The 23,525-nt window shown below is 45.6% G+C and overlaps 12 protein-coding genes across 12 annotated transcripts; 7 read left to right on the top strand and 5 right to left on the bottom strand.

Moving 5' to 3' along the window:
• Nucleotides 1–194: 194 nt before the first annotated feature.
• V1512DRAFT_234940 (glycosyl transferase family 21-domain-containing protein) lies at nt 195–1,686 on the bottom strand. Its single transcript, XM_066914072.1, has 2 exons — nt 1,494–1,686; nt 195–1,447 (listed from the first exon to the last, which is right to left on the bottom strand). Exons 1-2 carry the CDS (start codon nt 1,592–1,594, stop codon nt 292–294), a joined length of 1,257 nt encoding a protein of 418 aa, XP_066773014.1. The 5' UTR covers nt 1,595–1,686; the 3' UTR covers nt 195–291.
• Nucleotides 1,687–1,766: 80 nt separating this feature from the next.
• On the top strand, nt 1,767–4,264 carry V1512DRAFT_259155 (tRNA synthetases class I (C) catalytic domain-containing protein). Its single transcript, XM_066915588.1, has 2 exons — nt 1,767–1,965; nt 2,007–4,264. The coding sequence occupies exon 2, from the start codon at nt 2,105–2,107 to the stop codon at nt 4,223–4,225; it is 2,121 nt and encodes a 706-aa protein (XP_066773013.1). The 5' UTR covers nt 1,767–1,965; nt 2,007–2,104; the 3' UTR covers nt 4,226–4,264.
• On the bottom strand, nt 4,242–5,822 carry V1512DRAFT_259153 (putative clock controled protein). The gene is made up of 2 exons (XM_066915587.1): nt 5,503–5,822; nt 4,242–5,363 (listed from the first exon to the last, which is right to left on the bottom strand). Exon 2 carries the CDS (start codon nt 5,332–5,334, stop codon nt 4,309–4,311), a length of 1,026 nt encoding a protein of 341 aa, XP_066773012.1. The 5' UTR covers nt 5,335–5,363; nt 5,503–5,822; the 3' UTR covers nt 4,242–4,308.
• A 661-nt stretch (nt 5,823–6,483) lies between these two features.
• V1512DRAFT_259150 (uncharacterized protein) lies at nt 6,484–8,376 on the top strand. The gene is made up of 3 exons (XM_066915586.1): nt 6,484–6,713; nt 6,764–6,920; nt 6,974–8,376. Exons 1-3 carry the CDS (start codon nt 6,584–6,586, stop codon nt 8,187–8,189), a joined length of 1,503 nt encoding a protein of 500 aa, XP_066773011.1. The 5' UTR covers nt 6,484–6,583; the 3' UTR covers nt 8,190–8,376.
• V1512DRAFT_285446 (transmembrane amino acid transporter protein-domain-containing protein) lies at nt 8,187–9,992 on the bottom strand. Its single transcript, XM_066918048.1, has 2 exons — nt 9,704–9,992; nt 8,187–9,650 (listed from the first exon to the last, which is right to left on the bottom strand). The coding sequence occupies exons 1-2, from the start codon at nt 9,897–9,899 to the stop codon at nt 8,338–8,340; spliced, it is 1,509 nt and encodes a 502-aa protein (XP_066773010.1). The 5' UTR covers nt 9,900–9,992; the 3' UTR covers nt 8,187–8,337.
• Nucleotides 9,993–10,109: 117 nt separating this feature from the next.
• Nucleotides 10,110–11,854, top strand: V1512DRAFT_259145 (poly polymerase and DNA-ligase Zn-finger region-domain-containing protein). Its single transcript, XM_066915585.1, has 8 exons — nt 10,110–10,366; nt 10,424–10,562; nt 10,628–10,779; nt 10,829–10,946; nt 10,998–11,045; nt 11,090–11,134; nt 11,178–11,286; nt 11,335–11,854. Exons 1-8 carry the CDS (start codon nt 10,351–10,353, stop codon nt 11,635–11,637), a joined length of 930 nt encoding a protein of 309 aa, XP_066773009.1. The 5' UTR covers nt 10,110–10,350; the 3' UTR covers nt 11,638–11,854.
• Nucleotides 11,855–11,973: 119 nt separating this feature from the next.
• V1512DRAFT_259141 (uncharacterized protein) lies at nt 11,974–14,311 on the top strand. Its single transcript, XM_066915584.1, has one exon. The coding sequence runs from the start codon at nt 12,051–12,053 to the stop codon at nt 14,109–14,111; it is 2,061 nt and encodes a 686-aa protein (XP_066773008.1). The 5' UTR covers nt 11,974–12,050; the 3' UTR covers nt 14,112–14,311.
• On the bottom strand, nt 14,170–15,073 carry V1512DRAFT_259140 (thioredoxin-like protein). The gene has a single exon (XM_066915583.1). The coding sequence runs from the start codon at nt 15,053–15,055 to the stop codon at nt 14,324–14,326; it is 732 nt and encodes a 243-aa protein (XP_066773007.1). The 5' UTR covers nt 15,056–15,073; the 3' UTR covers nt 14,170–14,323.
• A 391-nt stretch (nt 15,074–15,464) lies between these two features.
• On the top strand, nt 15,465–16,314 carry V1512DRAFT_259139 (Sen15 protein-domain-containing protein). The gene has a single exon (XM_066915582.1). The coding sequence runs from the start codon at nt 15,471–15,473 to the stop codon at nt 15,972–15,974; it is 504 nt and encodes a 167-aa protein (XP_066773006.1). The 5' UTR covers nt 15,465–15,470; the 3' UTR covers nt 15,975–16,314.
• On the bottom strand, nt 16,015–18,783 carry V1512DRAFT_221480 (armadillo-type protein). Its single transcript, XM_066913716.1, has 2 exons — nt 18,564–18,783; nt 16,015–18,518 (listed from the first exon to the last, which is right to left on the bottom strand). Exons 1-2 carry the CDS (start codon nt 18,618–18,620, stop codon nt 16,059–16,061), a joined length of 2,517 nt encoding a protein of 838 aa, XP_066773005.1. The 5' UTR covers nt 18,621–18,783; the 3' UTR covers nt 16,015–16,058.
• Nucleotides 18,784–19,133: 350 nt separating this feature from the next.
• On the top strand, nt 19,134–20,629 carry V1512DRAFT_204051 (WD40-repeat-containing domain protein; the record flags this gene model as incomplete). Its single annotated transcript, XM_066913317.1, has 4 exons — nt 19,134–19,174; nt 19,228–19,393; nt 19,441–19,750; nt 19,797–20,629. 4 exons carry the CDS (start codon nt 19,134–19,136, stop codon nt 20,627–20,629), a joined length of 1,350 nt encoding a protein of 449 aa, XP_066773004.1.
• A 344-nt stretch (nt 20,630–20,973) lies between these two features.
• On the top strand, nt 20,974–23,510 carry V1512DRAFT_251763 (uncharacterized protein; the record flags this gene model as incomplete). The annotated part of the gene is made up of 4 exons (XM_066914687.1): nt 20,974–21,121; nt 21,228–21,343; nt 21,394–21,468; nt 21,519–23,510. 4 exons carry the CDS (start codon nt 20,974–20,976, stop codon nt 23,508–23,510), a joined length of 2,331 nt encoding a protein of 776 aa, XP_066773003.1.
• Between the last annotated feature and the right edge of the window lie 15 nt (nt 23,511–23,525).

Raw genomic sequence — 23,525 nt, 5'->3', positions numbered from 1 at the left:
AATATCAAAAACATTCCGTTTAGCGGATTGTACGCAAAAGACGACGGGGTTTGCTAATCTCGTGTTTGTCAACTAATCATTGTATTTGGCGATTTGCTTTTGCACGAGTTTTTGTAACAACGAAAAAGTCGGGTGTGCTGTTTTCTCGCTGGCGGCATTTATTCATTGTTGTTTATTTTGACTATTTTTATAAAGATGAATATTATCGTTTTGTGTTTCTATGTTTATATACAAGAGAGCAGTCTCATAAGCAGTCCCATAAGCAGTCCCATAAGCAGTCTCATAAACAGCTTATGACTTGATTTCGGCTGCGGTTGCGTCAGGTAGAATGTAAAATAACCGGTTTCGCCATTCAATCCTGGTACCGTACATCGCGATGATCCAGATTGGCAACGCAAGAACCTCTCTACCAATCCAGCTAATGGTCCATGACAGTATTGTTACTCCTGACTTTGGTCTGGCAAAGTACGGTGTTTTCGCGTTAAACTCGACGTTGTCGTGCCTATGTAAAACCGAGTATATCCAGTAATCGCCAATGGCCCAGAACAGTATGTGCAGCCAAAAGAAGAGCCACCACCGAACGCAAAAGAAATAGTGAAGCGCGGTCGCGCCCATGACACCGCACAGTATTGATTCAGTCATGGGTTCGACCAGCGTTGCTGCCCGGACAAGATATTTTCTTACTCTGAGCCAGCGCATTCTCCGGAAAAAATAGCTGCTCAAACTTGTGCTACCGACAGGCTGGATCGCGGCGTCACCAGTCATGGCGTGTCTGCCGCCTGCCTGCCAGAGCCCATCGCCAATCTGTTGGTCTTCTGCAATGTATTTCGCGTACCCTTTGATGCCGAGCGGTTCAACCTTGTTGAGATCTGACTTGCGAAACAAATTCGATTTGCCCGTCACGCAGGGTGCAATGGCGACCGTGTTAATTGCACTGTAGAATTTTGCGTGTGCGGTCGCGAGAAACATCTCGTCTAGCCGCGAGCCCCAGCGACCGGAGATGTCGACGCAGAGCGGGAGATGGTGAACAAGTTTGATGATAGGGTTCTGTTCAAACACATCAACTGCCCGACCGAGCGCGCCGGACGTTAGCCAGCAATTGGAATCAAACACCCACAGCAAGTCATACATTGCTTCCTCATACCCGCGAATCAAGTTGTTCACTTTTGGATTCACACCGTACGGTGCTGCGCCTATGATCAGCCTTGACGGCACATTGGGGTACTGTGCCATTATCCTCTTGACGACAACAACCGCAGGGTCAGAAGGTTCCTCAACCGAGAGTATGACTTCAAATTTTGGATAGTCTTGCTCGAAAGCTGAGGAGATGCATGCTTCAAATTCTGCGTCAATTCCCTTCAACGGCCGAAGAATCGTAACACCTTGTACTCTTGATATTTCATATTGGCTTGATTTTGACGGCGCAAGTTTAGTGAACTTCGTTTTTCTAGTGAGTTGTAAGCATTTTGCACAGATAGTATCAGGAAACAGACAAGGTATAGTATCCAATTGAGCAGACTAAGCACACCAAGGCGTACCAGGCCAAAAATACGCCTAGCAAAACATTAACAAACACATAAACTGCACTCGGCATTTTCCTTCATTTACGCTGCGCAGTCAAATATTGTCTCGAGGTCTCTGTGCTGCGCCGAGTGAACTGTTCAGGGGTCCATTCTTTAAACCTTATGTCTATATAAGTTTACAAGCAGTCACGTGACTAGGGTTAAGAAGCGAAAGCCTGGTCAGATATTTGTGAAGGTATAAAAAAAACAGTGAAACAATTCTTCTTGTTTTATGATTTTGATCTCTGCTCGACTTCGATTTCTGTCTCTTTCTCGGTCAGTTTTGCTCAAAGGTCAAAGGGGAAAAATGAGTTCGGATTCAAAAGTGAAGCAGCCAGAATGGTTTATGCCCAAAGGTGCTTCAGGCGAACTTGAGCTGCTAAATACGTTAACAAAAACTAAAGTAAGTGGGAATACCAGGCATTGCCTTATCCTAACAATTAGACTCCATTTATACCAATTAAAGGACGCAAAGTGACTTGGTATTGCTGTGGACCAACTGTCTATGATGCTGGTCATATGGGACATGCCAGGTACATCTCATGGTGTATTTACGTCGATTGTCTAATCATGACAGAAATTACGTCTCAACTGATATTTCCCGTCGAATTCTGCGCGATTATTTTGGCTATGACGTCTTTTTTGTCCAGAATGTGACCGATATCGATGACAAGATTATTATTCGGGCGCGACAAAACTATTTATTTGAGCGCTACGTCAAATCTCACTCAGAACTCACCGCAAATGTGAATGCAAAAATCACAGATGCTTGGAAATTATACGCACAGACAAATTTACCGGTCGCACCGACTTCATCACTAGAAGATTTTGCAACCTGGGCTGCTTCCGTAAACGTCCCCGAAGAAGCAAGAACCAACCCGAAATTCAGCATGCATTTTACCGCACTTAGGTCCGCGCACACAGCTTTGTCTTCCAAGCAAACTGACGTTACGACTGTGCTTGAAAAAGCAAAGGATGTACTCATTATCTTGCTCGACAAGGAAGAAGGCGCTGAAGTGCGTGATCCCGCCGTGTTTCGCGACCTCCCAGCGTATTGGGAAGGCCATTTCAATGACGACATGAAGGCGCTGAACGTACTTCCCCCGACAGTCGTGACCAGGGTGTCGGAATACGTCCCACAGATCATTGCGTTTGTTGAGCAAATGGTGCGTAACGGATACGCTTATGAGGCTCAGGGTAGCGTTTATTTTGACACCGCTGCATTTGAGCGAGACGGCAAGCACGTTTACGCAAAGCTGCAGCCTTGGAGCAGAGGTAAAACCGACCTGATTGACGAAGGCGAAGGCAGTTTATCTGTTCGTACTGCTGCTGATGGCAAGAAATCTCCGTTTGATTTTGCGCTCTGGAAGGCCAGTAAACCTGGTGAGCCTGCATGGGAGTCTAGTTGGGGTGAAGGTCGGCCGGGATGGCACATCGAGTGCTCGGTTATGGCGAGCGAGGTCATTGGTGACCAGATGGACATTCATTCTGGAGGCATTGACCTTGCATTTCCCCATCACGACAACGAACTCGCACAGTCAGAAGCTTACCACGAGTGCCGACAGTGGGTCAATTATTTCCTTCACACCGGACATCTGCATATTGAGGGTCTGAAAATGAGCAAAAGCTTGAAAAACTTTATTACTATTCGCGAGGCGCTTGAAAAGTATTCTTCCCGGCAGCTCCGGCTTGCATTCGCGCTTACGCAGTGGAACAACTCGCTCGATTTCAAGGAAGGTCTGATAAACGAAGTCAAGACACTGGAGACTTCGCTCAACAACTTCTTTGCCGTCGCGCGTGCAATGATTGCAGACGAGGCCGCGCTGGTGGCAAAGCAGATCCACGTTCCACAACGGTTCACGTCGCTCGAACGAGGTCTTTACGCCGATCTCGATGCCGCCCAGGCTGACGTCCACGTAGCGCTCTGTAACAATCTTGCGACCCCGCAGGCGTTGCAAGCCATCGCTTCCCTAGTCGGAAAAGCCAACATCTACATCACAACCGCTAAAGCCGAAGCCTCTGTCTCTGCGATTTACGAGGTCGCGCGCTGGATCACCAAGATCCTTTCCATTTTCGGTTTCGACGCGCGCATCGACGCGATCGGCTGGCCTGCAACGACTTCATCCGGCTCCAAATCCAACGCGTCGGAAGAGCAGATTGTGCTGCCGTACGTCAAGATTCTGTCGTCGTACCGCGACGAGATTAGACGCAGGGCCATCGCAAAAGCGCCATACACTGAGTTTCTGCAAGCGAGCGACCGGGTGCGTGATGGTGAATTGCTGTCGCTTGGTGTGTCGCTCGACGACCGTGACGGTGACCAAGGCGCGCTCGTCAAGTTTGTTGACAAGGGGGAAGTCGCCCGACAGAAAGCAGAGAAAGAAGAGAAGGAGAGAGTGAAAGCAGAACGTAAGCTGAAGGCCAAGGCGGACGAAGAACAGCGAGTAAGAGACAGGCTTGTGAAGGGAAAACTTGACCCGGCAACGATGTATCTGGCTGATTCTGAGTTTACGAAGTTTGACGACAATGGTGTGCCTACTCATGACTGTGACGGAGCTGAACTGGCGAAAAGTCGACGGAAAAAATTGCAGAAGGAGTATGATGCGCAAAAGAAGTTACATACAGAATATTTGAAGTGGAAAGAGACGTCTGGACAAGACATATAGAATCTACGCGAAAGTATAAAAAAAATGATAATAGCCATAGTATCAGCGCCTGTAGACAAAATCAACCCAAACAAAATCGCACTCTAGTCCATCATAACAACATCTTCTTCCATCGGTTCCCGCGCCGTCTCAAACGACCGCCTTTCGTCCTCCGGCGTTGACAACGGCAATTTCTCGACTTCGACCTCCATCTTAACGTCTTCTACAACAAGTGCGGTCGTTTCTTTCGGCGCATTGACGACCACGTTGTCTGTCCCATCCTGCTGCCGTCGGCCGAGCCGATCGACCCAGCCGTCTGCGCGATCCAGAGTGTCGCCGACAACATGCATGACTCCACTCAGCATCTGCAGTGCTTCGCCAGCCAACACGATGACTCTGTTTGCATGCTCGCGATCAGCCGACTCATCTCCTACACTAGACGAGGTCGAGGCCCGCCTACTAACCGGCATTGCGGATGAAGCCTGGGCCCACCTCGAAGGAAGAATAAGAATATAGTCTCGGACGTGCGACCGTGCCGGTTCTGGCAGCGCCGCGCCTGCGTACGTCGACACGACGCTGACGACCTTGCGAATCGTCTGTACTATGTCTGCCTTTGTGGCGGACACTTTCGCCAGCAGCCGTTGCCGCTGTTGTTGGCTCTCAACCAGATCTTGCGCAGTCGGTAAACCGTCTGTGCCTTGGTCGAGCAGGTCACGCAAGGTAGATATAGCGTTTTCAATATGTGAGTTTGCGTATTTCAGCCACTGCACACAGTACCGAAGGCTTTTCAGCGATTCATCCGACAAGGCAACTGTCAATCCCGACGCGTTTGTGATAACACTATGCCATCGCGAAGACGTCTGATCACTTTGCATTGACGATTGTTTCTCTAAGTCGCCAGATTTGCGCTCGAGTCTGTCGAGTTGGCGCAACGCAAACCCTTCAAGCGGTTCAAACCTTCTGACGACCGGTCTCGCGACAGATTCAACCATCTCGGCACCATATCGAAATCCGCGCGAATACGACTTGCCAGACTCGTACACTTTCACGGCAGACGACACTAGCGTGTAGTTTGCCATGCGATTAAAAAGTTCAGAATTGTTAGAACGGTCCGATTCGATCCGATTCATGCGATTGTCTTTATTGTCATGCGAGTAATCTATATCAACCATCAGTCAGAATATTTCAACTATAGTCAGTCGCGGTCCTGGAAGCTGTTCACGTGCAAATCCGGCATTTTAGCTCGGCTAGCCCCGAGCTTCGTGAACGCACATGCCACGAAGGTTAGTTAATATTACCCGGACGATGCCACGTGCAAATGGTAATTGATGCCAAGGTGAATATGAACACTGAGATTGTGGTCTGAACTATGAGAAAAGCGAGTAATTTGGGAGGTTGAAGTGCTTAGAAAAGTACGATTGGTGACATGTATAAGTTTGTGTGTAGTGCGCAGTAGTGAGGTGAGGTGGCGCCGTACTAGAGTGAGATATGTGCAATTGCATGTGACAGTAATAATAGTCTGAAGATATAAATGTTTTTGAATATAAAACATTATCATACTGTGAAACAGCATACACAGCAATACATAAACAGAAACCAGGACCGCGTAAAGTAAATCAATAGAAAAACATACCACATCTTAAATCTTCAAGCGCTTCTGCTGCAATTCGCACATCTGGATCGTCAATAGACAGTCCAGAAGTAAATGACATTGTTTCGTCATCGTCTACTGAAGAAGTATATATTGTTGAACTTGACGAAGACGCAAACTGAGTGTTGCTGTTAAGATTCATGTCATCTCTCTTTTGCTGAGTTGACGAGTTGAAATTTGTTTCTGATGAAAGCAGCAGAGAGTTTATTGATAGTCGACCGTCAGAATGTTCTGCAACCATGGCCTAATCAAAAATTTAAGTGAAATACTCCGATTCAACACAAAAAATGTGAATAAATAGGATAAGTTAGTGAAGAGTGAAGAAACAGTTAAAGTTCTGTTCGCTCTACGGAGTAGATCTGCTTATTCTGGAATGTTTCGTGCGCGTATATAACAGTTTATGTTCTGTACTGATGCCCCAAGAATAATCAAACTAATACTGTACCGTGACATCAGTGATCTGCTAAATCCATAGCAATTAAGCCCGATTTTACCGAAATAAACAAAAAATAAACAAAAATCAAAGAACCAATTGTATTGGACCTCAATTGCGCAATTAAATTGTTCCTGTCCAGTGTTCCTGCGTAAACGCATAAACTCATAGTGCACACTTTCCGTCGCGTGCAGTCCCGACCATACGCGTAAAACACGTCTGTTCCTCGGGTTCATCGCGATCAATCGTCCGTACTTCGAGAAAAATAAGCTAAAAAAAAATAAGCTAAAATCAAATGCCCGCGGTCGCACTGCGCTCTGCTCTAGCCTCTGTTCCGAAGCGATTTCCGCCGCTGTCGGGGCTCCATGGCCGGGCTGCTCTGGCTTTGGCGTCAATAGACCCATTCTACCCGACCAAAATATCGAGTGTGTTTTGCTATTATACTGTTTTAAACCATTTTGTTAATTTGCCAAAGTCGTACCTTTTGAAGCACGAAGAACTTCAGTTAAACGCGTGTTGGACGCGCTACTATTACTGGACAATTCATTGCCATACGCAAAATTAGCAGACAATGAAATACAATGGCATGATGCGATCAAATCACGGAATTTGGGGAAAGATTCTTTAATTCGGTACGCAGTTGGAGTATAGCAGTATTTTGACACTTTGTTGCTAATCATCCCAGATCCGGTGTCCAGTTGACAGAGACAGTATCTAATTTTCTTCAATTATATTCCGTTCCATCTCCGTTCTTAACAAAGCACAACATACATCTGATTGAAAGTGTCCGGACGCCTAATTCCGCCGACGACGTTTATGAACCGTGCCATCTCTATCTGTTTGTGTCTAACTCAGCTTCATCTGTCTTAAATCGGCTCGCAGACGACAGTCTGATTCCTGCTCTTAAAGTCCTAGATCTCCCAGTTGTGTCTGAAAGTACTGACTCGTCAGTCATCCAAATTTCGACTCAGACCGCTTTTGATTTGTTACGGACAGACTCCGACTGGTCCAAAAACTCAAATCTGAGCGCGCTTGGAAAAATCATCACCGACAAGGACGCACTTTTTCACAACCTCGTTCTCACAATTATCGCCGCATGCGAAGACTACGTTCAGACGTCACGAAACTACGTTCAGGCTAGTCTGCAGCAGGCAAGCACGCTTGAAGCCGAAGACTCACGAGACATTGTTGTCGCGCGGAAAGAATGGGCTCAATCAGCCCACACCGAACTACGCGACGTGGTAGAGCCAGGCTTGAGCGAGTTTGCAAAGGCGGTGTCCTGGTGGAAACTGTACTGGGTCGTAGATGATCTAGAAGAGGGCATCGCCGAGCGCACAGTGCTGAGAACATTTCTTCCTACATCGGAACGTAGTCTGGTTTACGTTCTCGGCCAGCTGAGCTCGCTGCCGTCGCTCCGGACGACAGTGTCTATGACCGCACAATCATTCGCCGACTCACAGAACAAACAGCGTATAAGCAAGGTCGGTACAAGCATCACCGATGCTCGTACAAAAATCAAACGAGAGCTTCTACCGATTTTGCACTGGAACGCTCAAAAACTGGTCGTGTCAACATTTGTGTTGACTCAGCTCCCAATTGGTTTGCTTGCGCTTGGTAGTTGGTATCTGTTTGGTTACACTGCCTACTCGATGGGCGGTGTTGGCCTGTTTGGCTTCATGCTTGGATTCAAACAGGTCCAGTCCAAGTGGGACAAGCTTGTGGCTAAATTCAGCACAGAGGTGCACGATCTCGGCCGCAGCAGTATAGAGACGGCCGAGTCAGAGATTTATCAGGCTTGGGAATCTAAAGTTGCCGACCTTGAGAGCAAAATTTGCGAGCAGGAGGAAGTGATTGACGCACTTAAAAATAATCTTGATGGCTCTACGCATTCGGGCTTGTAAATAGACATACACTGCATATTAATATCACAGAATTATTTCATTCGACGACTTTGAATCTCGCAAAATTATTTACATAAAGCTCACTATAGCGTACACAGAAACCGCAATAAAGACAAAACACCGACGTCACCATGCAACATCACCCCGCTCACAACAATAGATAAATATTCGTCGACATGCACACAATCATGATAAAAAATCCCCAACTCGCCAGCGCCAGACTTCCATACTTGATGTAATATCCCTCGCCAAATTCACCGCGAAGGGCCTCACGTGCATCTTCGGCATCGGGAGTAACGAGCCTGACAGCCTGAGGGGGTGCAGGTAGCTCCTCATCTGGTCCAAGCTCGTCATCTCCGTCGACCTTGGCGTCTGGGAGTGGGAGATGATAGGGAGATCCAAGAAGCTTGTAACCAAAGATTCCGGGTAAGATGAATGAGATGGAGGTCGAACCTGTCGCCCCAACAAATGCCAGCACAACCTCGAGCGATGTAACCGCCATCGCGAGTAAGTACGAAAAGAAGATGATAATCATCGTCAAGAAAATAAAGCGGCCTTTAGAGGTATGTGCACGACCACCGGATGGGGAGTCGGAAGAAATAAAATGGGTGAAGATGTGGTCAAGAGATGCTCGACATGGATGGCACTGTAATGGGAACGACAACATGACCAGGATCACAATAGCCGCTCGTCCGACGGCTGACGAGAAAGATGTAGGATACATGCCAATAATATTTCCGGTCAAGTTGTCACCGAAAGAGAAGTAACCGGTGAATCCAACGATGGTATAAAGAACAAAGGCCGAGCCAATGGATGACATAATCACAGTCAACACTGCTGTCGGTCTGCTATCCTTGATCTCATTCACTATAGAGAACATATTTTGATGACACGTAAACCCAAAAACGACAATAGGCAACGTTGAAAGTAAGCCTGTGAGAGAGACTGGCCCCATCGAAATCTCGCCTCTGTAAGGAATAGTGTCTCCAATCATCCAATGAGACACGACTAGAACGGAGAGGTAACCAATCGCCAGCAACGCAATGACAGAGGTGTATTTCAGCGAATCCAGTTTGCGTAAAAAGCATAAAGGAATAATGAAAATCATGAAGATTGAGATCCAAATTCGTCGAGACTCAGCTACGGTGTCCGGCACCTCGACGTATCCAAAGAAGAAGTCTGCAATTACTTGTGGCATCAAGTCACCGATAATTATAAGGTACGACACTCCAACACCGAAGCACTTAATTGCGATTGCAGTATCAAACCAAACAGCTAATTGAGGATATGTAGATTGTGACAGCGCAAAGAACGAGGCCGAGCCACGCTCAACGTACCTCGAACACCTGTATTGCAAAAACAAACCAGCACCAGAAGTCAAGGCAGCAACAAGAATGACCAAGAAACCGAAAAATATACCATCATGCCTAATTGCGAACGGCATAGCCAAAATTCCGGCACCTGTTTGTTGTTAGTTTTTAGCTCCGTCTGTAACAGTAACAGTCTATTCTCACCAAGAATTGTGTTGGACAAGTTTGCAACGCTCGAAACTGCACTGGCTGTTCCGATATGAGTTTTCTTGTGACCATCATCATCGTCGCTTAAATGGTTGACATTGAAGTCTTCATCTTCTTCGTCTTCGATATACTCGACAACCGCAGCATTTGCGGGAGGTGTATGAGGAACCAGAACAGCCTGTTCAGTTGCCATTTATTAGTAAAAAGTAATTAAAAACAAGTTGGATATATAAAAGTTGTTAAAGGGTCAGCAAAAGGAAACTCATTGACTGTGACTGAATTTCTCTACTGATGTGCTCGAACCCAGATTTGTATGCCTCGGGGGCCATTTCCCGGGATGACGGCAAAACCTTAAATTGTTAACAGTTTGTTATCAGATTTTATTTTATCATCAGTATTTCCTGAAAGAAATATTTCTATCTATATTGTTGTAAATAATTTATTATAACGATAAACAGTAGTCAGTATTTGTAGATATTGAAATGCCACATTCAATTGCCGTAATAGTATTCGGCTATTGACTTTAAATTCACAACTACGTCTCAGTGCTGCTTGTATTTGGTATTAGCCATTGGGTAATTTAACGCAGTATTTGTGCTTGATCTAGCGGATATAAAAGTGAGAATTGAATTTGGAGTTTGAATATGGCGTATAGAGTAGGTATGGTTATGCGTTGTGTACGCCTTAGTCTATTGTGCATGTTCTGACAACATTCAGAAGTCGCAAAAAAAGGACATGCAGGATGTCGAGGCTCGGCATGCAAAAAAGAAGGTATCAAGATAGGAAACGGCGAACTACGACTTGGTGTATTTGTCACGATTAGCGATGGAGTGCCAGGGTGGTTTTGGAGGCACTGGTAAGAGACACAGAACGTCTAGATAGATACTGGACTAGTTGAATCATAGACTGAGACTGAGTTAGGAAATGTGTGACACCACAGGTCATGGAAAACATAAAGGAAAGCCTTGAGAATGGCGATATTACAGAACTTGACGGATTTTCAGAAATACCGGAAGAGCAGCAACAGATTGTCGTAGATTCATATCGAATAGCTACCGAACCGAAATTTGAATGTACGGTCTGTATGTTGAGTCAATGTTTCATTACTGATTTAGTACATAGTACCACCAGAAGAGCCCGAGGAAGAAGAAGATAAAGAGCAAATGAATGAAGACTCGATACCTGTCTTTACTGAAGCTACTGCTGGGCCTGCAAGAAGAGGGCGAAAGAAAGGTTCAAAGTACGATTATCGTTGCTGCTGCGCCCTGTGTTCAGTGATTGACTGTCCTAGGAATAAGAAACGACCGGCTGAGGATGAGGAGGAAGATGAGAATGAAGAGTTGGTGTAACGGCAAGAACAGAAAGTTTATTAACATGAAGCAGGCAAATATCAAACGAAGAGTTGTCAAACTCAATTGACGACGTGACGTATGAAAAATCCTTTGCTACATGGACTTTTACTAATAATTAGCCCTCTAAAACGTGGTAGAGGTCGGCCGAAGAAGAATACCGATGCCAGGCCTGAAACAGTAGCCAGGCGTGGTCGCGGGCGACCTAAAAAAAGATCAGTGACACTAAAGGTGCGTGTTTCGATTCCTTTGATCAAATCTATACTAATTGAATATCAGTCAGATGGAGCAATTACAGAACCTTCTTCATCTGCAGCTGCAGAATCCAGCGATGATGCACCTTCAGAAGCTAATGTTGAACCAAACGATTCACATCTCCTTGATAGTACGTCTGTCGCAGAAAACGGCGCTCCCATAAAAAGAGGCAGAGGCAGGCCACGGAAAGCGGATACTGTGAATGCGGTTAAAACACCAGCGTCGAAGAAAGCGGTGAATTCTTTGCCATTGCCGTCTGGACAGAAACGACCAAGAGGTCGACCAAGAAAAGTCGCTTTACATGAGCCAGAAGAAACCCCAATTTGAGAACTGAACCTGCCATAGAAAAATCAATCGTTTTGCTTTGTATTCTAGTGTAATTGTTTAAAAAAAAATTTGTAAAGCTTGGGTATATTGATTTACGCTTATTACACACTGTATAATACTTCACAAAGCCTTACGTTCGAAATACTCCATCTTAGTATTACGTACATAATATGGGGTTGATTTTGAATTGTTCGATAATGAGTTGATTGTAATTGGTGATTTAATCCTAGTGGGTTACGTAATCCGGGTTTGTGTGACGTAGACCCTGCTGATCTTCCACCACGCTAAAGCTAAAACGGTTCGAGCCGCTCGATGATGCCAATCAATTAATTTCACTGAGCATTCTTGGATTTTTTGTTTTTCAATTACGATCATTCTCCCGTCGAGGACCGGACAAGTACAGATTGACTGTTATGAGCACACTCTTTCAAGCAATCACAAGACCAGCAGATGACTTTATAGTCGCCAGCTCTAACCTGAGGAAGACAAAGGGTGGCAGCCGCACACCGCGCAAGATTACACTTGAAGACCGCACAAGTACAGATTTCGGTGCGCCGGCGACTTCATATGGCTCGATTGATGGAGAAAGCATAGCTGGACGACAAGAAGAGCGTGGAAAACTGCAACAGGAGCTGGCTGAAAGTCCAAACGCTGTTGTTATAGGTGAGCAAACCAATGCGGAACAGCAGGAACCGAGCAATATACACAGAAACGACGATGAAGCGCCTGCACCAGACACGGACGATAGTGATTTAGATTTTGGATTAGCTCCGGCTGTGTCAAATGAGTCAGCGCCGTTACTCACGTCGTCTCCTGGCCCCTCTCGGTCAAAGAAACACAGGAATCAATCACGTATAGGTCGCATGCTAATGGTAGTAATGTCCTCTATATGCTGCTGTTTTCCAGTACACACAGGCGAAGAAGACGAAATGGAACAGATCACAAGCTGGAATGCAAGTCATGGCATAAGCTCAATGATGCCAGGCAGATTTAAGGCTGGGTATTCTCGAATACCAGAACCTACGGCCGAAGAACAAGCGAAACAAGACAAAAAGCTGGAGACAGCTGGTAACGGTATTTTTTCTGCAGACCCTAACATCAAGTACGATATTCTTTACGAAAACCAGAGAGGATTTATTTTTTTTGGGACTCCATTTTTCTCGTCGCAAAGTTTACTCAATTTTGATCCATCAGCATGGGAAGACGCAAATTTCAAATATTCACCTGTCGATATTTTGACTGCCCCAGTACCAGATCCATCATGGGAATGGGTGTGGAGGACGTGGTACATTGACATGACATATGACATCGATGACCATGGTTGGGCGTATTCAATAGGGTTTTCGTCACCAAACTGGCATGGTGCGCATGTTTGGTTCCACTCGTTTGTTCGTCGCCGAAGGTGGATTAGAAAGCGCAAGCGTGAGGTCGTCGAAGTGACGAACGAAGCTGAAGTGGCGCCGTCGCGTGTGGTTGGCGTTGCTGAAAGAGGAAATGCAGTAAACGGACGTAAAAAAGTATACCCTGTTGTGGAAGGTGTTACAAGCCAGTACTTCACGGTAGAGTCAGTAAGATATCGAGAGTTTTCAAGGAAGCAAAGGGCAGCGGTCGCCAAAAGTTTGAAAGGACACTCACCATCGTTAACTGGTAGCGATGCTCAAGCACGTTTGAGATTTAACTACGACGACTACGAAGACAATTTGAGCGACGACGACTTTGATTTTGATGGTCATATAAGGAAAATTTCAAACATTGGCAGTCTTATGCATTGTCTGCGTAAAGCTAGGCTTGACCGGCGCAAGATTGAAGCCGTTGAGCAGTTTGTCAAAGATGGTGGCGATGACATCGTGTTATTGGCCTCAGTCATGGATCAGATTATTTCGTTTTTAATTTTTCAAGAATCAAGACGAGAGTTGTTGCGCTGCCTATTGCATTCATATCAGCAGCTTCGTTCCCGCAGGCATAACGAGTCAAATGATCACACGCACTCGCATCCTGGTCATGTCGTGATAGATACGTCTAGAATGTCACGTCATGAGATTGTGGTAAAGCGCAAAGCACTGCATAACGCCATTATGTACGCGCAAAAGGAGATTCTAAAGTTTGATTATTACAGCGATCGAAAAGTGTCGAGTAAAGAATACGCTAGAGCGGATTTACTTAACTCAGAGCTTGACAAGTCATCTACCGGTGGTGCAACAGCAGACGCAGAGACGGTTCAAGATTACATGCTGAGCGTAGAATTGGCTCGCGTTGAAGAGGAAGATTTGAACGATGACGATATTTCCGATAGAGGGTCGTTCACCACCGACTCCGATTCGAGCACGATTACATCTCGAGATAAAGGCAAACGTCCAGCAGATTACCGTATACCAATACCAGACAACAAGCCAAATCTAGTCACCACCGAGCAGGATCGAGCTGCGACCATTTCAACTGTTCGCAACAAAGTATTGGATTTTGTTTCAACTTGATTTTGATTGGAATATTATAGTGGATCATTTACAGGAGTTTGAAGGAACTTTATGGTTGTTTAGATATTTTGGCAGATCACTCATTTAACTGCAACACGGTCTTTAGAAACACTCCTTCGTCATTTTTTATTTTAGACATTTCACCATCATCAAAACCAAACATTTTCATAGTTTACATGCTTTTAAACAATCGACGCGATAAAACAAACCTTTTAATCAGTAGCCTCGGCAACTGCCTTCTCGACTGAGACTTCTGGCTTGACACCAATCACCTTGACGGCGATCTTGCCTTCTTTAATGACCCAGTATGAGCGGGTGATGCCCCCCTTTGCCGTTTTCTTCGCGCCAAGTGGCCCAATCAATTCATACTTCGTGTCCGCGAGCAATTGATACGGTAATTTCTGTTTGGTCTGGAAGTTTTTCTGTGCAGAAACCGAGTCTGCAGAGAGACCAAAGACAGCTACACCTGCCTTCTCAAATTTCGGAAATTCGTCACGGAATCCACATGCTTGGCGAGTACATCCCGGAGTACTAGCCTTTGGATATGCAAAGATTACAACAGTTTTATCCGCAGTGACAGATTTGACTGACACATCCTCCCCTTCCTGATCTCTAAGAACAACATCTGGCACCTCATCGCCAACTTCGAGCTCTTTGTCCTCAGCGACGACTCCAGTCTCAATTACAACAGGAGCCTGTTCGTCTTCTACCGTACGCTTCTCTGCTTCAATTTTCGGTTCGGTCTTTGCCTTCTTCGTAACAGGCACGATCTCGTCGACTGGAGCGGGCGCGTCAGTCTTTGTGCGCGCCGAACGGCGCAATGTCGACGGCTCAGCTACAGCTTTGGTCTTTCGCGTTGGCATTAAATTGAACGTAGAGATTAGCGGTCGTCGAAATACTACTGTAACGTGATACTGACGAAGATTGAAGATGCGCGCCCTCATCGCACCTCCTTTCTATGCTCATCGCATTGCGGCTCGACTCCAGGATAACTGCACGTAGCACGTAACCGATAAGGCATTGCACATTTGTACCTCATACGTATTGCTTATTTAATTAAGCTTAGCTTAACTTTATTCAGCGACTGAACCCTACTCCGCAGGCATCGCGTTCAGCCTTATTGGATTCTTTTGTAGTAGTATATTAGTTACTATAGAGAGCAAGTAAATTACTATTGATTGTTTTTGAGTTTACAGTACTCGGATTACAGTTCCACTATGGATATGTCAGTAACTTTTCGAGTCTTTGGGTTGGGGGATATAAGCCGCATATTATAGGGCTGAAATACTAGGGCTAGGGCATTAAATTGCATAGTTGAAGTTTTATGTACGTTTTTGCATTCCGATACTCTTCAGGCTGATGTCGTCAACTACAGAAACTTCAAATTGCGGGTCAAGTCGGTGTAGACCTGCGGTTTCGAGTAGGAATGTTTACAGTCGCGCATTGAACGGGGCTAATGCATCCAACAATCTAATAAATTTAGACATTGCTGAGCGGGTCAGGCTTAATCTTGACCTGCATCATCTGTGGACAGACTTGACCGTGTGTCCAATCAGGCTGCAACAGAATGATGCATTTGAATTTTTGGACAATAATCAGATTACGCTTGTCCGAGGTCGTCCACCGGAGAAGCTGTATGCTACTGACACGCTTACTGATGACGGTTTGACGAATTTGGAATGGATTCTCCCGGCACGATCAGAGTCGAAATGGAGTGTGAACAAATGGGTCACTGTGTTTCAGGCGCTTTCTACTGCAGAAGATTCTGGTCCGACTCGAATTCTAATGGCGCTTTACACCAACGACTCTACAGTTGTTTACTATTTTGTGCATAGAGGTCTAATATCACCACGTAAAAATTAGGTTTCGTATTTGCATGGAGCATGGAGTATTTTATAGGACATCGATTTTTCATTCATATCTATTACTGAAAATGTAAAACAGCAATCAGGACCGGATCTGTCTTGCCTTCATGGCCTCTATGCGCGCCTTCAGCTGACTTGTAACCTCCGCCGCCCGCCTCCAACTCTCGACCGACCCTGCACTGCCACTCGTACGTAAGTCGTCTACTACCGGTGCAGTACTGGTAGCCGTGGTCGAAGATAATGGACTGTACGTTGAGATTCTAGAATGCATCGTGCTGCTAGGAGTCTTTGTAAAGCCGTTTTCTTTCTCTTCTATAGAGATGAACGTCCCAGACTGGCGCCTTTGCACAGGTGAACTATTAACAGTTCCATCTTTATGATCAGTTTCGTCCGCGTAGGAGGCGGAAGCAGAAGTTACAAGTGCCTGCGCTCTCGTATTTTCCAACTCTCTCTGCAGCTTTGCAATTTGTGATCTCGCTCCGTCGACCTCCGTCCGCGCACGCGCAAGCTGGGTTTCTTTCGCCTTGACAGCTAACACATCTCGAGTGTGGTCTTCTATCAATTGCTTGTTGTTAATCTGCAATTCGTTTATTGTTTGTGTCAGCCTTGTGATTTCAGATTGCGAGGTCTCAATTTGATGCTTTAAATTTGCGCTTGAGGTCTGCCACTCCTCCTTTGCCCTCCGCAGTTCCGCCAACTCTAGTTTCTCAGCAGCTGATAGACCATTGTGTGACACTGTAGATGTAGAAAGCGAGACCCCTGTCAAACCACGGCCCGTGGGAGCCCGCACTGGAGGCGGACTGGCAGTTTTAGGAGAGGACGAGGCTTCTTCGGACTTCTTTCGAAGCACACTTGTAGAGCCCAGTCGAGAGGTGCGAGTCCCCGACGTCGAAAGACGAGATGTAGCAGAAGCTGCTGGTGTTGAATCCGCCGCAACTGATGGCCTACTACTGCTAGATGATCCCATTGGTCGTTTTGCACTTACGGTGCCGGCGCCAGCGCTCAGCCTCGTTCGAACTGTTCCAGTAGAAGCACGGGAGCTAGGCGGAACTGCCTTTGGAACTGCAGCTGGCGGCAGTGCGGCTTTTTCTGGCTTTGCTCTGATTGTTGCTGTCTCAAAGAATTCTTTGATCATATTTTTCCTGATATCGTCCAGTCCATCAATAAATGGCGTCATGGCACGTTCACCAATCATCTTCATAATGGTACCCATAGCCTCAGCAGCTGCTGATCGTACAGGTTTCGCAGTGTCTGCGAGCAAAGCCGTGCAAGCATCACACATTTGTTTGATTTCAGCACTCTTAGGAATCACTTTCACTGTTCTCAGACATCGGACCAGAAACATAGTCGTTTCCTGCTTAACTTGTGGGTTCTTGTGCTTCATAAATTCCAAAATTTCTTCTAGTATATCAGCAAGAGTTGTCGAATCGAACGACGCGTCTAACGCATTAGATAAAGCATCAACAACAGACTGTTTCTTTTCTTTAAGTCGTTCCAACAAAGAGGTAAAGATATTGACTTTGTAACGACCAAATCCTGCTCGCAAACCTTTCGCCAATGCTTCTACACAGTTCGCAGCAGTAGTGACAACCGCTACGTTTGCATCCTTAGCGACACATTTAGCCAAGACACGTGTCAATTCATTAAAATCAGAATCAGCAATCTTGGGAACGGACACAACTTTCAAGAGATCATCAACTGCTTCCTTTCTGTCCTTCCACTTGACGGATCCCATACGATCGTAGAAGTCGCCTGGAATTTTTGAGCTGATGTCGACTGTTTCGATCATGTCGTAAAAATCAATTTCTTCTTCCTCCTCTTCGTCTGCTTGACCGGCGGCACCGCCGCTATTTGGCGCCGAGGTCGATGCTTGCTGCTGTGACAGCAAAAACCGCTCTTGCTGTGGTGCTGACCCCTTTGCCGCTTCAAAGCTCTCTTCAAGTTCTTTTTGTTGGACAGGTTTTAAGTCAGGAAGTAGCACCGGCTTTAACGCATCGCCCATCCAACGGTACAACTCGACCGCTAAGCTCGTGGCTTCGGCTCTAACATTCTTGTCTGAATGAGCAAATAACTTCGGTAGAACCTTGACTATAGTTTTTGGTGAGACTGTTTTCGTGCCAAACGCCTTTATAATTTCCCTCAAAGCCATTGTCGTTCCAGCCACCAATTTTGGCAGCTTGTGGCTCAAAATAGGCACTAATTCCTCTACGACAGGATCTGGTGTATCCATCTCAATAAAGTAAAGTAGTGCGTCTATTGTTTTCTGTTTCGTACCCGCGCGCATGGAAACCAGTCCTTTTTCAGCCAGTGGAGCAACAACGGTACCTCTCAATTTCTGGCAGGCGTTTTGTCCACCGTACTGTAAAATTGCGACCAACGACGTAATACCTGCTTCTTGTGCAGCAACATTAGAATCGGATACTATTTTCTTGTAGATTGCTGGATCATTCAAAAACTGTCGAAAACACGGGTCCTGTTCACTGCCAGAGGTCACAAATTGCTTTGTCATTTCTTCATAGGCCGCAAGTCTAACTTTCCAGATCTGCAGTCGTTAACGAGCAATTCAAGCAAATCTTATAATACATGCCTTATGAGTAGCCCTGTCGAGCAATGACAAAGACGAGTAATCCTCTTGTTGATCCATCTTGACTTTATGACGTGAATTTGAGATGTGCAAATAACGATTTCAATTGGCTTGCGTAAATAACATCAACTAGCAATGCAATTTTGAAAGTTTTAATCACAAGACGGCTATAACCGGTTACGAGATATGTTGTCGCTCTGGGAAAAGTTGTCGATGGCCTTTGTTTACGTTTTTATTGTAAATAAACCATAAAACACAATACCCTTATAAGTGTAAATTGCAGCTCGTCGAAATCTGACGCTAGTGCAAATGCAGTTTAGTGCGGCGAGCAGTTCCATGAGCTAACACCGTCAAAAGCACCCAGAACGCGACCTCGTGGCACGCGTAAGGCTGCTTTTACGTGATCCTGGGGCTTTAGTTTGATCTCGCTTGATAACTTTATTATTTAGAGTGATAGAAGGTGTACACAGTGTATGCTCAAGACAGTATTTGCAACACCTCCATTCGCATTGCTTGAAAAACTCTGTATTATATTGAAGTATATGATCTTATGATCTTACTGGCTTTGCACATATGACGTCGTCTTTTCTGACTGATCGTCAACGTGAAGAGTTGTAAGTTACGTCGGCTTATCAATACTCTTGCTTTTGGTAACTGAAATGTCTAGACACGCGTCAATATTACAGTATCTTGCGGCTTCAGACTTTAAAGTGGCTCACCAGTCATTAAAGGATGATCTTGGGATAAAAGATGGAAGCTTTGAGGAAGATGTTGGTCAATATGACTGTATTTTAGAGAAGAAATGGACCGCTGTTGTTCGACTACAAAAAAAGGTATGCGACACGAGCCAGGTCTTGGTTTAACCTAACTTTGTGTTTAGATCATGGATTTGGAGTCTAGAATAGCGTCTTTACAGATTGAACTTGATGATGTGCCCGTTTCATCTCGCAAAGTCAGTGATCCAACTATATGGCTGCCGCGTACAAGCAAATATACGCTACTTGGACATCGACAAGCACTTCATTCTATTGCGTTTCATCCTGTCTTCACGTTATTAGCATCTGCATCTGACGACACTACAGTAAAAATCTGGGACTGGGAACTAGGAGAGCTCGAGCGGACGTTGAAGGGACACACAAAAGCTGTTCTAGATGTTGACTTTGGTGGACGAACAGGCGAAGAATTGTTGGGTATTTGTAGCCACATTTTGTTTGCTATGTGAGCTAACATTTTAAGCTTCTTGTTCAGCAGATCTAACCATCAAGCTATGGGACGCAAACGATGAATACAAAAATATACGAACATTGAAGGGGCACGATCATACAATATCCTCTGTGCGATTTTTTCAAGATGGAGATCGATTAGTTTCAGCATCCCGGGACAATACGTTACGAATATGGGAAGTCAAAACAGGGTATTGCAATCGAACAATCATGGGACATACTGATTGGATCAAAGCTGTTGCTCCAACGCTTGACGGTGGCTTAATACTGTCAACAGGAGCAGATCATACCGCAAGAGTAACAGACCCATCAACAGGAGAGTGCAAACTTGTCGTTCAAGCGCACGAGCATGTCATTGACTGCTTGGCTGTTGCTCCACGATCGAGTTACAAATATGTTGCTGCGATGACGGAGCTGCAACAAGAACCACCCGTGACGTCAGAGTTTGAATACTTTGCGACTGGATCTAGAGATCGAACTGTGAAAATCTGGGATTCTTTTGGGAACTTGATAAAAACTTTGGAAGGCCATGACAATTGGGTCAAATCAGTAGTATTTCATCCTGGTGGTAAATATATCCTCTCAGCAGGGGATGATCGAACGATAAGATGTTGGGATTTAGTACAGGATGGAGTTTGCGCACGCACCATAGAAAATGCACATGAGCATTTCATATGCGCACTGAGATGGGCACCTTCAATAGCGAGCCCAAAAAGCAGTAAACTGAATACTGTCAACGGACTGCCGCGAACTAATGGTGACGCAGCTCTAACTGATTTAAAAAAGATTCGCTGTGTGATAGCAACAGCATCGGTGCAACTAGATATCAAAATCTGGATGGCCTAATTTCGGTCCTCTTACTAGAATCCTAAAGGTAATTGTTATATTTGATATGAATGTAGAATATTTTACGGATAGGGCGATGTTGCATACTATGAACCTTACGCGTGTAAAACAGTATAAATGGAGCATTTTGAGCTGTAATGTTATAAATAGCTAATTTCACAAAAAACATCAGCATCAAATGTAAGGAGATGTCTAGACACAAAACCCTTGATATACTACTAGTCATCTGTCAATGCGGTCGGGCTCCTGTCCATACATACAAAAACGTTACCGACGTACTCTCGTCATCCTACAAGTCTCTCATTATTATCCAATTAGATCTCAACTTCGAAGAGCGAATAAAAATGGCATCAATTGATTTGACGTCTAACTCTCGAGAAATTACTTCAGCCTATGATTCAATTGTCCATGGCGATCCAAGCATATCATGGGCTGTGTTCACTTATGGTGCCGGATTCAACAGCGGCACTCTTAAACTGCAATCTACTGGAGGTACGATAGTTCTAGTCAATAAATTGCATCAACGTGCATTTGATTTATATTATTTTGAGCTTTTATTTTGATTAGATCATTAATTGCTGACGTTGTTCTGTTCTAGCTGGTGATATCGACGAATTCCAGGATGAATTTTCAGATGGCAAGGTCCAGTACGCTTTCGCAAGAGTTGTGACTGATTCCAGCACAAATCTGTCTAAATTTGTGCTTATCGGATGGGTGAGCTTTTTTTTTATTCACGTATCGCTTTTGGGCGCTGACTTGTATAGTGCGGAGATGGTGTGCCTGAACGTGCCAAAGGTTACTTTCCCACTCATTTTGCGTCCGTCGCTAAGTTGTTCCACGTATGACTGGTTATTCTAAAGCTTGAGTTAGAGTTAACACTCATCTGCAGGGATATCATGTGCAAATCACTGCCCGATCTGAAGATGATATCGAACCTTCTGCTATCTTGAAAAAGATTGAGGACGCATCTGGTGCCAAATATTCGTTTGTCGAGTCTATGACACGATTTCAAAAAGCGCCTCCAGTTCGCCCGAAGTACACGTCAGCACATGCTACTTCGCACGCGGATGAAAGCGATTGGGGTGATGCCCCTCCTGTTACAAAGACAGAAGTCACAAAAGTTGCACCGGCATGGAAACCGGTCAAGGTAGATTTGGATGCAATTCGTAAGAGTTTTAATGAAGAGCGGCGGAGCATTGAGCCTGTGAGAAGCGCCTATCAGCCTATCGGAAAGGTTGATGTTGCTGCAATTCGTGCCTCGGCATCAAAAAACGAACTTGACGCTGAGAAGCCCGAAGTTGTCAAAAGCTCGTATCAGCCTATTGGTAAAGTAGATATTGCTGCTATTCGTGCTACAGCGTCGAAGAAAGAATTAGAGACTGAAAAGCCGGAGGTCATCAAGAGTTCATATCAACCTATTGGAAAAGTTGATCTCGATTCCATCAGGGCACAGGCCAAACAGGCGGAATCAGCTATGCCGTCATTTACTCGTGCAAAGTCACCGGAGCTGACGTCAGAAGAGCCGCCGAGTTTAAAGGAGCGTTCAAAGGCATTTAACGCGGAGCCCTCTGGCCGCTTGTATGAGATGCCGAAGCCTAAAGTCAACAAGCCTGCTTTGGCTAGCCGATTTGGCGGCTCATCTGCATTTGGTACGGCACCCCCAATGCCATCTGATTCGTTCAAAGAGGAAAAGAAAACCACTCCTGGATTTAACAATTTTGTCAACGAAGGAGGTAAGACTCCTGCTCAGATCTGGGCTGAAAGAAAGGCGAAAGCAGCTGGCGGCTCAACTACCAGTAGTAGCAGTACCACTACGACTGCATTACCTAAGACATTTGGAGCACCATGGTCTGCCCCCAAATCTCCCTTGCCTGTAGCAGCTGCTGATGATGATAAGGTGGAGGAGGAAGCAGAGGAGCTCAAATTTTCTAATGTTGCCGCTATGCGCGAAAGGCTTGCAAAAGCGTCTATGTCTGATGAGGAAGAAGAGGAATCTGCATTTGATCGCCCAGAGTCTCCAATTAGATTAGCAAAGCCGGTGTCGTCGTCGACAATCATTCGGCCAGGTGGTTTGCCCGCACGACCATTACCACCAAAGGAATCTCCTGAGCCCGAATCAGAGGAAGAGCCACTGCCCGAGACAGAACCAGAACGTGGGCCAGAACCAGAGGTAGAAGAAGAGGGACCGACACCACCGGCTCTTAACTACAGCTCAAGACCATCATATTCCAAGACTGCTCTGCCTGAACGGCAACCAGAGCCAGAAGTTGAAGAAGAGGAGAGGGAGGAGGAGGAGGAGGAGGAAGAGAAGAAGCCAGTTAGTGCTTTTGCTCAAGGTCGCGCTGCTGCCGCTAACGCATTGGCTTCAGGCGGAATTATGGGTGGCCCTGCTCCAGTTCGTCAGCATGCTCCCGAGCCTGAATTAGAAATTGAGTCGCCTGCAGAAAGATCTGGAAAAACTGCTGTTGTTCTATACGATTATCATAAAGACGAGGACAATGAAATTAACTTGACTGAAGGTGAGATTGTGTATGACATCGAAGAGCTTGACGACGGCTGGTGGGCGGGCCATCTTAGCTCCGGCGAGTACGGTTTATTTCCATCAAACTATGTTGAGCTGCAGGAAGATGGTGCTGGAAAGCCATCTGCAGCTACGGAACCGGCTGCATATGAGCCAGAAGAGGCTCCAGCTAGTGCGGATGTTCCCAAGGGACCTAGTGCCATTGCATCGTACGACTATGAAGCTCAAGAGGACAACGAGTTAAGTTTTCCTGAAGGTGCTGTTATCGAAGATCTTCAGTTCCCTGACGAAGATTGGTGGAGTGGCGTGTATAACGGCGAGAGAAAGCTTTTTCCGGCCAACTACGTTGAGTTGCAATAGATTTAGTTTTGTGTA

This window comes from Lipomyces arxii (genome assembly GCF_038497795.1).
Source record: "Lipomyces arxii strain Phaff 12-163 unplaced genomic scaffold V1512scaffold_3, whole genome shotgun sequence".
NCBI classification, from domain to species: domain Eukaryota; kingdom Fungi; phylum Ascomycota; class Lipomycetes; order Lipomycetales; family Lipomycetaceae; genus Lipomyces; species Lipomyces arxii.
Note: the sequence above shows the minus strand (reverse complement) of the source record. Positions and strands in the feature narration are given on the sequence as shown.